At 36.8% G+C, this 14355-nt stretch overlaps 1 protein-coding gene across 1 annotated transcript; it reads left to right on the plus strand.

Annotated features, from left to right (window-relative positions):
- Positions 1–2229: 2229 nt before the first annotated feature.
- Positions 2230–4035, plus strand: LOC134625472 (RING finger protein 222). The gene has a single exon (XM_063470689.1). It carries the CDS (start codon positions 2317–2319, stop codon positions 2935–2937), a length of 621 nt encoding a protein of 206 aa, XP_063326759.1. The 5' UTR covers positions 2230–2316; the 3' UTR covers positions 2938–4035.
- Positions 4036–14355: the final 10320 nt, after the last annotated feature.

Consider the following 14355-nt stretch of genomic DNA (forward strand, 5'->3'; position numbering starts at 1 on the left):
AAAATCTAACCTGAATTGAAATTAAAATTAATACTTTAACAATTCTGTTTTGCAGTGTTTAGTCAGTAAGTGACTGGCTGCTCCCGTATGGGATTAGAACAATGCCACCTTATCCCATAGTCCAGCTAATAATGCGATTCACATTCGTATATACACAGCTAATCAACGTCGTTGACAGGCTATGACAGCGTCCTTATGTGCCGACACTGGTGTTTTAGCTAGCAAAGCGGCGTGGCTGATGTGGAGTTGAAGCCACGTTAATCACAATGTGTACAACCATTGCAGATGTGAGCAGGACAGATGGAACAACTGAAGGAAAAAGTGTGGACTTTATACCAGATTTTATATTGCGTTGATAGGCCACGTAAAACCGGAGTTATGATAAAAATATATGCAATGTTTGGTTTTCTTCCTGAATACTATCGTTGTTTATATTTACTGCGGGAAGAAACGGTAAAAACGGTGTTTTATAAGGAAAACACTCAAAAGCACTCTCCGCCTGTGAGCAAAAACAAAACCAAAAAACCCCACCCTTTCCTATTGGTCGAAAAATGTACCATGTCGACCAATCAGAAAATGATATGGCAACATGGCATTTAGTTGCTTAGGAAGGGGGAAGTTTTAGGAGTGACGGCGGTGTTTTGAGATGTGAGAGATTTTCAACGTTTAGCGCAAATCTTGTGTAGTTAGTGTGTAGTGTAGTCAATAGTTTTGTTGTGTGTGTCAGAACAATGAGGCGACTGCTGAATGTTACAGGTGTTACAGGAGTGATACATCTCCTGTTGTCAGGCTTGCAGGTATCAGGCTGTTGTTCTCCTTTATCTCATAGTGGACAGAAATTATTTTTTGGAGTGGCATAAATAATTTGTGTGGCATCAAATTTGATGCAGAACACCTGATTGTTCTGTAAATAGTTTGAAATGTTTATTTTAAAAAACGCCTTGGCTGCATTTTTAGGTAAACAGCTGCAAAAAACTTTGTTGTTTGCATAACTCAGTTACTTTTTTGAAGAAGTAACTATATAATTAATTGCCCAACATTGGTCATTATATACTGTATTTTGCAGACAGAGAGTTACAGGACTCTCTCCCAGACCACAGACTCATACTCATAATACAAGTCAGAGCTTTTTTTTAAAGAAAAAAAAAAGAAAAAAAAAGAAAGTTGTGTTTTCAAAATTGGAGTTCAAGTTATTTTTACTTCCAATAGTGTTAACATACTACACAGGTCATGAACAAGATTTTTTTTAATTTTCATTGTAAGTGGGCTAAAGCACTTAATTAAAAGTACTCTAACATAAATGTAAATGCTGTAATTTGATTATTTTAATAAACCATGTAACTTGGATGGATTCGATGCTGGCGTGACCACAGTGTACATGTCTACTGTTGCTCACAGTGGTCCAAGGGAGTTTGTGTGTTCGCTCAGACACATGAAAAATTAGAGGGAACATTGTATACAAGCACTTTTTTCTATACCTCACATTCACGTGCACATTCATGGATGCATCAGGGGGATCTCAGGCTTCAGTATCCCAAGGATACTTCAACAATGTATAATGACCTCCTGACTGATAGACAACCCACTCTGCCCTGTTTTCTTTTTAACTCGAATTCATACTCACATTTGAGTGAAGCCAGATTGAAGCCCTTGGGGAGGTCATCTCTCTCCTTTTCAGTACTAATTTTGTTGACCAGTAACTTTCCTTGCATAGTTTTTGCAAACAACCTGACAAAAACAACATGATAATCGAATAAAAACGAGTGCGCAAAAACTATGATGAAATATCTTGATGCTTTTATCATTGAACATTGAACAATGAAAATGAAAATGAAAATATTCTTGAGAGAATAGATCCAGTCAGAGCTAATTAAGTTTTGGAGAAAGGCAGGACAAGTTTGAAAGTGATCCGATCAAGTGCAAACAAAACTTTATATTTTAGTCAACTGATTCAACTTTAGATTTAGTCTGCTATAATATTATGGTAATAATTTGACTAAAACTAGAGTAAGTATGAAATAATTTAGATGCCTAAATTATGACTAAAGCTATATTATGTTTTAGTCAAAAGACTATGATTAAACTAGATATTATTTCAACATGTTTCATTTATTTCTTCTTTTTTGAGAGGGGGGATGGAGGTAAGACCATTCAAGGATTACTGCCACCCTGTGCCACACGTTTATGCACGCCTCTGCTCCACCCACAGTTAAAAGTAAGAGAGTTGTATCGAAGAGAAAGAACTTCGAGCTTTCCCTCAACGGGTAAGCAAAGTCTAGCTTTTCATGCTCTCTGTATTAAGTTCACACTGGAAGTATGGCACTCTATAAGGACGAAAGCCAGGACGACGGACCAGAATGCCCGGTATGTTACGAGTATCTTTCTGGGACCGAACGAACTTTAAGCTGCGGACATGTTTTCTGCCACGATTGTCTCGTCAAAACGCTGGTGACCATCAACAGCGATGGAAATATCAGAAACACGATCGTTTGCCCGATCTGCCGACATCTTACATTCATCGAAAAACAAAATGAAGCGCTGAACTCACTCGAGGCCGATAATGATCCGAAAGAGCGGCAGACCCTGAAGGTGCCTCTCCCTTTGCCGGTGGGACAGCAGCAGAGCGCACGGCGCGCCTCAGGAGACAGTTTACGGAGTGAAGTTTACTGTATCACTCGCTGCTTTAGAGGCTTTTCTCAGCGAGCTCGCCGACAGAAGCGGATCAGCCCCTGCCAAAAGGGATCCCAGATATTCATCATAAGCGCCCAAGGGCGACCCATGACTGAAGGAGATGCGCCCGGTGTTGTAATATCTGTGGCTCGCCCCCAGCGCAGGCGTAGGATTTGCACGACAACGGGATGGTTGTTCTGCCTGCTGTCTTTGTTTGTTTTACTCGCAGTGACAGCTTCGGTTTTTCCCTGGATTGTACTGATGTAGCCCAGCGATCCGCATGCCTCGGTCAAAGTATTGAGTAATTTACTGACATTTAAAGAAAGACACGCGATTGGCTGTATTCAGTGTCCAGAATTACTGAAAATGGAGTGATGTGCTTTAGTTGGAGTGAGGATTTTTAAGATGTTATCAGTTTCCTTCCTTGATTCTTTGGAAAAGTTTATACACGTGACTTGTCCTTTAGTGAGAATTGCCAAGCAAGTGTTTATCTTAGGAAGCCTCAAACAGTAAAACCTTTTGTTCTGCAATCTTGTCTGACGTGTTCAACCTGCTGGAGAACCACATATCACAGCCCATAGATGGTAAATCCAATAAAAGTGGACACAGTAACGTCATTGAACTGTTAAAAAGCTGAAGAAAACAATCACTTTGCTGTTAGAGCTGCTAACTTTAGTTGTGTTACCCTGTTTGTTGTTCAACACCCTGTTTCCAAGCAGCAGCAAATACCTTTGTGCGCAAAGCCAAGCTGCACATTCAACCCCGATCTCAGGATTGTTTAGTTTGTCTGCATTTGTCCAGAAAAGAAAGTTGAAATGGTACATTTAATATGAACTTGACCTTGGTTTATTTATTTTTGCAGACAAAATGAGATGATAGAACTTAAAAAACACACATACTTGCAAATGATATATTAAAAATATACACTACGTTTAACATTAAACTTTTGAGCAAACTGTTAAAACACTTGTATATGACAGTGCAGGTGGAGCTTCATGACAAATGCAAAGACTCATTTTGACAATGAGCTGTGCAGTTATCACCACCATACTGGGAAACCCGTACACTCCTAGTTTCTGTCAGTCTCTGGGTTGGTTGTCTTGCTGAGCCAGTCCTACAAGTTACAACCTGCAGAGGGTTCTTCCTTTCAGATATATTTGACTTCTTAATGGTAATATTAAAAAGTATTAGGTTATCTTTTAGATAATATACCCTGTTACTGGCTTCCATATTGATAGATGGCCCCACATTGAGAATACATTTGTGATTATACAAGAGCATAAGAGAAATAGCCTCGAATTATTGACAGCAAAAAGTGAACATGTTCATACTGTGTGTGTTTTTTAGACATAGAATATTTACATAAATTAAACCATTTGAGAGGAGAACTGTGTATATGTGTCTTTTTCTTTTTAATTATCAAAGATTATCAAAGTGAAACTGCAGCATCTGTTATATGATTATTGTAGAAACATCTTTGAATGTTCTGAGCTACAATATCGGCTAATGACACAAGTAAACATGCAATCAGTCTAACAACACAGGCTGATAACTATATTTATTCCCATTACGTATGGCTAGGAAAAAAATTTAATGTATTCTTCTGCTCTGCTTTTACTGCAAGGGGTCGAAGGTCATTGAACCTGAAGCACTTGATACAAACTTAAGAAAGAAAATCATTAAACCTTAAGTCAGTCCAGTCAATCATCAAACGGATACAACACAGTTACTTCTCAGTGCGACTAACAAAACACACAATTCTCAGACCTTTCAGATGTAAGTTGAACATATTAGCTCATCAGGAAAAACATTATGGGGCTTTCTTTCCTCCTCAGTAACAGATGGAGGTACAAACATTTTAATTGAAATAGGATTCTTCACATGCTTTGCTGGTATGAAGTGGGTATATTAGACAGAAACAATGTACACTGTACTCAAGTATTGAAAAGCTTTGATACCTTATTTTGAGATATATACATTTTGCTGTATGAATGTAGCTAAGCCACAGATCCGTATATAAACTAGATCCAGCTGCAATATATACTGAATATGCTGTCCATCATAAAATATATTATCTCAAGTGCTTAAGGTATTTATCTTATGTCAGACATTGAATGCAGGATTTGTATTTTTTTAAGTAGAAAAGGAAAGCAGCATTTAATGAACAACGTGTAGCAATGTTTCATTATAAGGCAAATATATCTGCCATGCTAATGGTGCTTTGTAAGTTTTTAGCTATAATTATTCATTAAGAGATGCTTACATTTAATTCAAAAGTATTTTTTAAATCCAAATGCTGAATAATGTTTTTTGAAAATCACAAACAAGTCTCGTAAAACTATTAAGGTATTTTTGATGAAAAGTTGGATTTTTAAATATAATCCTTTGAAAGTAAATATGAAATACATTTTTTTAAAAGCAAAAATTATTAGTGTTTGTAAGGTTTATTAAGTGTGTGTGTGTGTGTGTGTGTGTGTGTGTGTGTGTGTGTGTGTGTGTGTGTGTGTGTGTGTGAGAATACAAAATCTAGACACAAAGACTGGCTGTACTGGAAGTTTGCCAGCAGCGAAAACGGCAGGCAACATTTTATTGGCAACAGGTGCAACTTATTGTGAGGCACTTCTGTTGTCTGCAGTAAACAATAATACAAACTTTAGTCTGAACAACATTATTTATAGTTTTAAAAAAAGGGAAAATCTGATAGAAAACTGATGCTTCCATGGCAATGGTGATTTTTTACATTTTAAACTGGTCTGGCCTGGTTATTTCATGGAAATATCTTTATGAAATTCGAGTTCACAGCAAATCTCCAATATAACTTCATGAAATATTCCCAGCCACATTAGCAACCCAGCCATGCAAAATGTGGATAAAATGTACACACTGTACTTTTGTTCATTTCAATTTAGACAAATACATCATGTTTTAAAACAACAATAACATATACTGCCTCAGCATTCATTGTGTTATAGAAAATGAAATGTAGCCTCTTGCCATTGTCACATGGTATGCCGACTTTAAAAACTGAGTGCTTGCCAAGTCTTCTATTGTTCTGCCATAGTATACTTTCTGTTTCGTGTCCTGAATCTAGAACCTAGAACAAAAGTGTCCTCACATCACATGCAGGCCATGCTTATAAGAAGATCAGAAGCAACACTACTAATACTAAAATCAGGCCATGCGCGCAGTTTATTATTGTACCCCATGGCCAGGTACATGTGTTACGCTCAGATTCAACCTCACTTATTTAAACCCAGACCTCTGGTCCTCCAAGCTGCTCCATAAACCTCCATCTGACATGTTGTCAGGACATTGTGTGTCCACCTGTCTCCTTTTTGAACCTCAACAATTCTTACCTACAATAACTACTACAGAAAAGTAGACTTCTCGTACTAATAGAGTGAACTTTACTCCAAATTCCTCTTTCCTCAAGACTTTCTTTATTTTTAAGTGGACCAGGGACCACAAATGAAATCCTACAATGCTTAGTTTTCTCTGATTTTTAGGTGTTTTGGTGTGATAGAACTGACTGCTGTGTATTTATGGCACAGGATATGAATGAAACAGGCAGTGACTTCTGATGCTAATAAAACTAAGGTCGAAATTAAGTATCAAAAACTGCTTTTTTTAAGACCTCTGAGGGCTGGCTTCCAATTTTTTAGACTCCTAACTTTAAAATAAACACTTTTAGGACTGGTTTGAAAAGTAATTGTATTATCTATAGCTTATATATAATTTTATGACAACTAATTACATGTTTAACTGTATTAGGTCTTGAGGCTGCTGTACCTTAAAAGTTTGATGGCATTAGATGACAAAACTGTGCAAAAACCATAATGTATGATGATACACTGATATTTACAATTTTCAACTTACACTGATTGTATGTATTTTAACAATCACTCCCAATCAGTACCATCAAATGGTCATTAATTCTTTCCAAAACGTCTTTCCAAACATCATACCCGGCTGAAATGTGGTGTTTATTAGTCTCAAATGAGTGACCCATGACAAAGGACTGCTAAGTCCTGTGTTTCAAGGCAACTTTCAAGGCTATATAAGTAAAACTGATTTGAATTAAGTTGAATTTACCCAAAACTCAATAGAATATACTGTAATTTATGCACAGATATTTGTTGCATCTACTGAGTTTGTGGATTTGTTCATTCATGTCAGTGCACATATGTGTCAGTGAATGACATACATGCACATACTGGTCAAGCAAGTTTGTACTCAGTGAAAACAGTTAACACATTGTGTTTGGGTCAGGTTTAACCTGTTTTGATATTTGACAGCAGCAGAAACTCTGTTATTCTTTCAGCCCGAAATGAGACTATTCTGGGTCAAATTTAACCAGCATCTATTTGAAAGCTTTTTAGATCCAGTCAGTATTAAATGAAGGAAATTGGGACTTTAGATGAATCTTGAAACTTTTTTTCAATGGGTTCCTGCAGAGACATCTGCTGGTCTTTCAAGGGTCATGGGTGAATCTACAAACAGTGTTGCTTATAAGCAACAGAGGTCATACAGAGGTTAGAGGGTGTCTTGACCCAGAGATGTGATCTGAAAAAGGGTGGCATGGTAGTAGAGTGGTTAGCACCATCACATCACGGTAAGGTGATTTCTTAGTTAAATAACAGCAGGGTCTTTCCGCCATTTATTCTTAAATAAGTTAGATTAAAATTATAGTAATTATTGTGTGACAATAGTTGCTTTGTCTAAAAATGAATTGTAAAACCTTTAAAAAAATTCCGCTGCTCTTGAAACCATTAAAGATTAATCATCCATTTCTTATATACACAGACACACGCACTTTATAAACATCCTAGTTCAAAATCTTTATAAAGATCTATAGTTCAAAATTTGAGGGGATTTGACGGGGGGAGTTTTTAGCCTAGGTCAAAATGAATTCAAACCATGTTGTGAAGGCATAGAATATGAACACTAGTAAGGGTTAAATGTATTTACTGGCATATTTTTAACTTGGCCGCTGGCATAAAGAAATGTGTCAGAAATATGTCACTACTAGGGACATCCTGTAGAGGGCATAGCTTAACCCATTAATGAACCTGCCTAAATTGGCACTGATGTACAAAATTTAACGGATGATATCTAATGGAGATGTATAAAGATGAGCATGGTAAACAGAGTAGAAAAAACAGAGCAACAGGAACAGAAGAGGAATTTTGATAGAAAAAAATTGCAAGGTTTCAGGTGGAAAAGTGGGACTGGGAACATTTCACCTTGACATCGTTCACTTTGAACTTATTTGTAAATAGATGTATTTTTAAATATATATATGTATATATATATATATATATATATATATATATATATATATATATATACATATATATATTGAACTTCAATCATGTTAAAGAATGTTTTCACAAAATAACTTTGCATACTGAGTCAGATTTATTTATGAAGCAAATCTTTTCAAAAACCTCTTTACTACAAACTTGACATTAATGTAGTCATAAAATATAGCAAATACTTGTGTGCACTTATATTGGTGATATGATTCTCCCATCTTTCTCTCCATCTTAAAACATCAAGTACTCTACATTCAGATATTTTTCAGATATCATTGTCCTAAAGATGACAGGATCCTCCTGAAACAGAAGAGGGCAGTGTAGTATGATGTAAACTTATGATTTCACAAGCATTTGAAGCAATCATTAAGTAAAGACAGTTATATTTTTCTTAGTAATGAAAGTCTACTTTTCCATTTGCCTGGATTTGTTGTTCCTGTTTAGATGATGTTTGATTTGCAACATCAAACGTGACTCAGAAGTAAATTCTCAACCAGATGACCCATTATGTGTCCTCTAAAATCACCTGAACTCAGTGGAAGCAGGGAGTGTAAAAAGAGGCCAGTTACCACCCCTGTGCAGTAATAACTACACAAGCCAAAGTTTCAAGCATTGACTGTGCTCAGAATGCATCAGTCAACACGCGTCAAGGTCGACACGTGCTGGGTAGACCTTAATTTATCGCAAGTGTGTAAGGTGATTGACACTCAAAAATGAGATGTTAGCAGACAGCACAAATAATTGTGATGCCTTCATGACTATGAATGGCCACCAGCATTTTGACGAGACAATCATAGCCAAAAGCATGTCTACAAATCAAAATTCCTTTGGTGCCAAAACGCATTCTTGTTGTATTGCTGGGATTATGGCACCCAGCTGAATCAATATTCAGTTTGTATGTAATTTTGCTAAAACAATGTCTGACTCATTCTCTGTTCCTCTCCGCAGTAAAACCGCTCTGTGGTAGGAGTTTTTGTGCTAGCATGGCTTTTGGTAAACCAGTTTAGAGGATGTCCTGGCTGCAGACTTCCAGTGTCCATTCGCAAGACAGATCTTGAGATACAAGATATTTGCCCACACCAACAACAGTAAGACCAAATTATGATTGGTGCTTTCAGAGATACAACCATGACTGATTATTGATCTCTATTTTTTAAATTATTGAGATCAATTTTAAGAAAAACATAAATCCAATTGCTGTACCCAAACAAGTACAAGGCTGAAGACAATAGTATCAATACTGTAGGCAATTGATACTGAAGATAGCCAAAGGGACTCAAGAATGTTCAATATGCCGTAAATGTTTCTTCCCCAGCTACTGAACATGTACCATAAACATGACAACATTGCTGTTTACCAGTTTAAAATTATGGAACACAATATCCTGTATGCTCAGAATCGTTTTTTGTTTGTTTGTTTGTTTGTTTGTTTTTTTTTGGGGGGGGGGGGGGGGGGGGGGTTGCACGAAAGACATTTTGATCTGCAGACAAGCTCTGCTGCCTAGTCAAAACCCATAGTGTCAAAATAGGCCAAAATACCCAGCAAGGGTCAGAGACAAAACATGGAGACAAGTTTGCTCACACTGACAATGGTAAGGCTCAGTCATACTCACTGGTGCTTCAAGAGAGACCATAAGAAAGTCAAAATCTACCTTTGCTCATTACCATTATATGTTAACAAGCCATTTTTTAACAAGACCACAAACCAAGAGAGAACCAGTTTCTGTACCCAAAGCACAAGGTTGAATGCAGTGATGCTGCACTGTAATAGAGGTAAAAACAGCCAGAACGGCGTGCTCAGAATGTGTTCCGGGCACACATTAATGTAATGCTCTCCATTACAACATCCTGGTAGCCATCATCATACTGCAGCAAAGTAAGCCCTCACTGCTGGTATATTATAGCCATCAAGAGACAAGAAGCACCTGAGTCACTTGGAGCAGATATTCCACATAAAGGACAGGAGTGGCTTTTCTATCAGTGCTGAAACCTTTGATGGTTTCAAACACAAGAGTTAGGGATGACATACTCGTGTGGTCTAATGCTCTTTCTGATACTGGAATTATAACGATATGAATATGTTATGTCGGTATGCTACCCAACAGTGTTTAATTAGAACTCGCTAAAGATAAATAAACATGTTGGCTTCCTCAAATTGCTCTGCTTATCTCACAGCACAACTTTTATCCCTTTCTCGCACAGTGGTCAGCCAGTTGTCCACCTAAGTGGACATGTAAAAAACTCTTTGAAAAGTATATGTTTAAAAAAATTAAGTTCAAAAATCTTTTTTTCATGCCTTAAGATGAAAAAAAATACTTAAGAATCAGAATCAGCATACTTTATAAATCCCTAAGGAAATTATCAGGATTATTAGGATTAAATTAGTGGAGTGGAGTGTGAGGTGAACTAAACCATTTTGCCTAACTTTGAATGAGTGATAAAAGAAAGGCTCCAGTATTTTTTAATTATTTATTTTAATCAAAGTGCAGTCACACAATTGATTTATTCAGGCAACTTATTTGGATCTCAATTATTTAGAAATAAAAATGGCAAACAGATACAAACTCTTCATTCCAGGTTTCCAAGGGCTCCTCCAACTGCTTGGATCTTGGGTAGTTACAATTACTGGCCTCCATTAGGTTCTGTACTGTAATACTTTCCAATCTTTTGTAAATGAGTTTCAGCAGCTATCTCGTACACAAAGGATTACCACAACAGCCCATTCCAGATGTTTTATTTGGCAGATTTTTATACTAGATCCCCTTCCAGATGTAAGCCCAAAGGTTCTCTCAGAATCAAAGTGGCAATGTGTAAACCACTACACTACAAGGCCATTTGTTAATACATTAAGAAACAAATTACTGTCAGCAATTGTAGATGTTACTGAGGAAGTCTGTAGGCTATAATACAAAAGTATAGACACAAAATATCCTGGTGTGTTGGAAACTTGTCAGGAGCACAAACACTGAAGAATCAGCAGCTGCAGCTTGTTGTGGGCGTTTCTGTTTTGTCTGCACGACCTCTGGCAGGATATTTTATTAATGCATCTACAAAGAACCAGAAACAACATAAGAAAACTTACAATTTCACATTTAATAAACATCATAAAAAGCTCTCTTGTTATTTTATTAACTTCCAGAATGAACTTTCCAAACAATTAAACCGCCCCTGCTTCATCTTTGAGACAAACAGCCACACTATTTAAGTTACATCAATTTTTTTTGTTCGTTATTACTTAAAAATACAGAGCACAATAAATGTAGTGATTAAATAAATAAAAAAAAATAAATGAATAAAAGAGCCTTATCATTATCACAATCTGCGCTAACTTCTCTAGGGCCTCGGTATCTGGAAGTCAGAAGCAGCCAAAATATCCATCAAATGAATGACAAATGGTTGATAGCAAAATAGCCAAAATCTCCAGTAGCATCAAGAGAAAGTCTAGCCCAGTAAACTGAGAGTCACTGTGGATTTGGCTGGGCTGTGGTTCAAGCTGATCTATATCAGCAGCCTCATCAGCCATTGCTCTCGTTTGTTGTGCTTCTGCTGAAGATGTATGGCCAAGAACAAGTTTCGGGTTACTGCTGCTACAGTGAAGTGCTCCCCAAATTCTTTCCTTAGCCAGATCTCTCTGCCCTTTTAGTCTGTGTGTGCAGGACCAAGGGTCTCTATCAAGTTTCAGTACGGGGTACCACTGTGGGTGGGAGCTAGTCAGTATACCCCTAACTGTCTTAACCCGGTGTCCCTCAAAAAATCAAAACAACTATGTAATACTAAACAACATAGTATATTCCCTTTAAAACACTTGTGCTAATCAAACATATAAAACACTTGATATATGTAAGACATTATCCCTCCTCACAGACTTCAAATTAGTTTAGTCCGCTGCCTACCAACCCCCAAACCTTACACAATGGTGTGAGTGTTGTTGAGCAGGTATCTCTGGTAGTATTCGGTTAGAGGGCTGACCTTTTATCTTAGGCTATCTTAGTTCTATTAAAATAAAGCACATTTAAAATTGTAACCAGCCTGGTTCTTTTTAAAATGTTAATTAAAATCCCAATTAAAGCCATAACTCACTCTGATTTTCAAGTGGTTTTAATTTATTACAATTGTTATTTTTATGATTAAAAAAATAAATCTTGCTTATAACCTTAGAGCTTTACAATCCAAAGATGTTCTCTTCCTAATACTGTTCTCAGCCATTCAAGTTACTGAATAAATTGCTGCTGGAACTGGAGTTAAGTTTCAAGTTTCACCCGACTGGTGAGGCACAGGTAGAGAACCAATGTAAAGAACCATTCAGGCCCTGCATGAGTCTTTGACACCACCTAGTATTGATATGAATCATATGGGCAACCATAATCAGGTGTGTCTGGGTAAGGTATAACATAAACAGAAAGAGGACAAATAAAAACAAACAAGAAACAAAATAAAAAAACATGCTTAGGAATAGTACTCTCATGCGTCTGTTACAGTTCATATTCCTTCACCTTCCCCCACCCCCAGGCCCCATGGGTGGAAGTGACAAAGCAGTTCCCCTGGGGTGGAGGGGAGAACTACCTTGTAAAACAATTCCTGCCAACTGAGGCAACAGTAACTCAGCTGATCTAATTTTATCCTAGCCCTTTTGGTAAACCTCATAAGAATATTTGGGGGGGGTGCCACCTATCATGTAATCCTGGATTATGGTACAGCATGGCGTTCAAAAGTCTTAAATTCATGCAAGTTTTCCAAGATAATTTCCAGGATTGCATTCACTGCTAGTGAAACTTTCACATTCCTACATCACACCCCACCCCCAAGCCCAAGGGTGGAGGCAGGAGCCCCTTGTAAAACATGACCTGTTGTTAGGTCTTTTTATCTTTAGTTATTCATGTGTGATAGTTCCTCCTGTCACGTACCACTGTCAGGTCATCAAATTTACAAATTTGATTTCATTTAGTGTAAATTTTCTCATGTAAATATATTTTTGCATATAAGGCATGTGGCTTTTTATATAGTCTAAAAAATAATTGTTAACTTTTTTCCTGAAAAAACAAATGAAAAAAAAAAACATAAAAAGGCTGGCTTGAGATGAAAATGTTTATATTTAAAACTTAAATGATCACATACATGCTTGTAGGACATTTAAACAATACAATACAACATGAGTGATGGTACAGCCATGTAGCTTTAAAATGGCTAAAAGAAAAAACAACAACAACAAAAAAAAAACAACAACAGCTCTTCTGTGTTTGCAGTTCTTGAGGACACAATGGGAAGATTTAACAAATACATCATGGGCATGATGTGTGATGTCTATGGAAGTTTACCCATAGATTTCTATACAAGTGAGTTGTTTTTGTAGGTAGGCACATGAGTTACTCTACTTACTATTGGAAATATTTGATCACACTTCATTTTTCTAGGTGCAGAACTATGTACATCCAATTCAATATTATTCATATAGCACCAAATCACAAGTTGCCTCAAAGCCATCAAATGTTTAACAATCTATCCCAACAGGAGTTAGACATCTGGTGGCTGTGGCTTAGGTGGTTTTGAGGTTTGATGTTTTCTGTGATGACTGAAGTTTTAACCATTGCATCAAGAATAGTGGAGATGGTAAAAATAAATAAAAACTCCTATAAAACTGTTGCATTATATTAAAGTCTGTGATTATTCATTAGACACTATAATAGTTAATCCAACTAATCAGATTAGGAGTGCAGGGCACCAAACTGAAAATGATTGACTACAGGTGTGTGTATTGTGTATAGACACACACACACACACACACACACACACACACACACAGCTTTGATTAAAGTGTGTGTGTAATTTCTTCTTTGCATAAGCAGTTTATGCAAAGAGTTATTGTTTGTATTTATTACATCCAGGGCTGGACTGGGACAAAAAATCAGCCCGGGCATTTTGACTAGTGACCAGCCCACCATGGTATTATAGGAAAAGCCATAAAGCCTTTATAAGAAACTTAAACCTACACCATCCTCCCTATTCTGGTATTCTAAACAGTACTTAGCAAAAATATAAAACAACCTAATTTATAATTACATATACCTAACTAATAGGGTTGCCAACTCCCAGCAAAAAAAAGAAAAGAAAAACAAATAGGGAACCACTCCCGTACCCTCTGCCTCAAGATGCTTAATTGACAAAACCGATTTTAATTTAATGCACGTATAAAACAAATGCACAGAAATCTATTATTTTTCCCCAGTAATTAAATAGATTCAACATCTCTCTTCAACAGAATTGCAGACTGCACAGATGGTACCTTCCCAAAGGAAAGAATACTATAAATTACTCGGGTATATACTAGACTTAATATTTACTGAATACAATAATGGATTTCTATACATTTTACA

The sequence above is a fragment of the Pelmatolapia mariae genome, linkage group LG4 (assembly GCF_036321145.2).
Source record: "Pelmatolapia mariae isolate MD_Pm_ZW linkage group LG4, Pm_UMD_F_2, whole genome shotgun sequence".
NCBI classification, from domain to species: domain Eukaryota; kingdom Metazoa; phylum Chordata; class Actinopteri; order Cichliformes; family Cichlidae; genus Pelmatolapia; species Pelmatolapia mariae.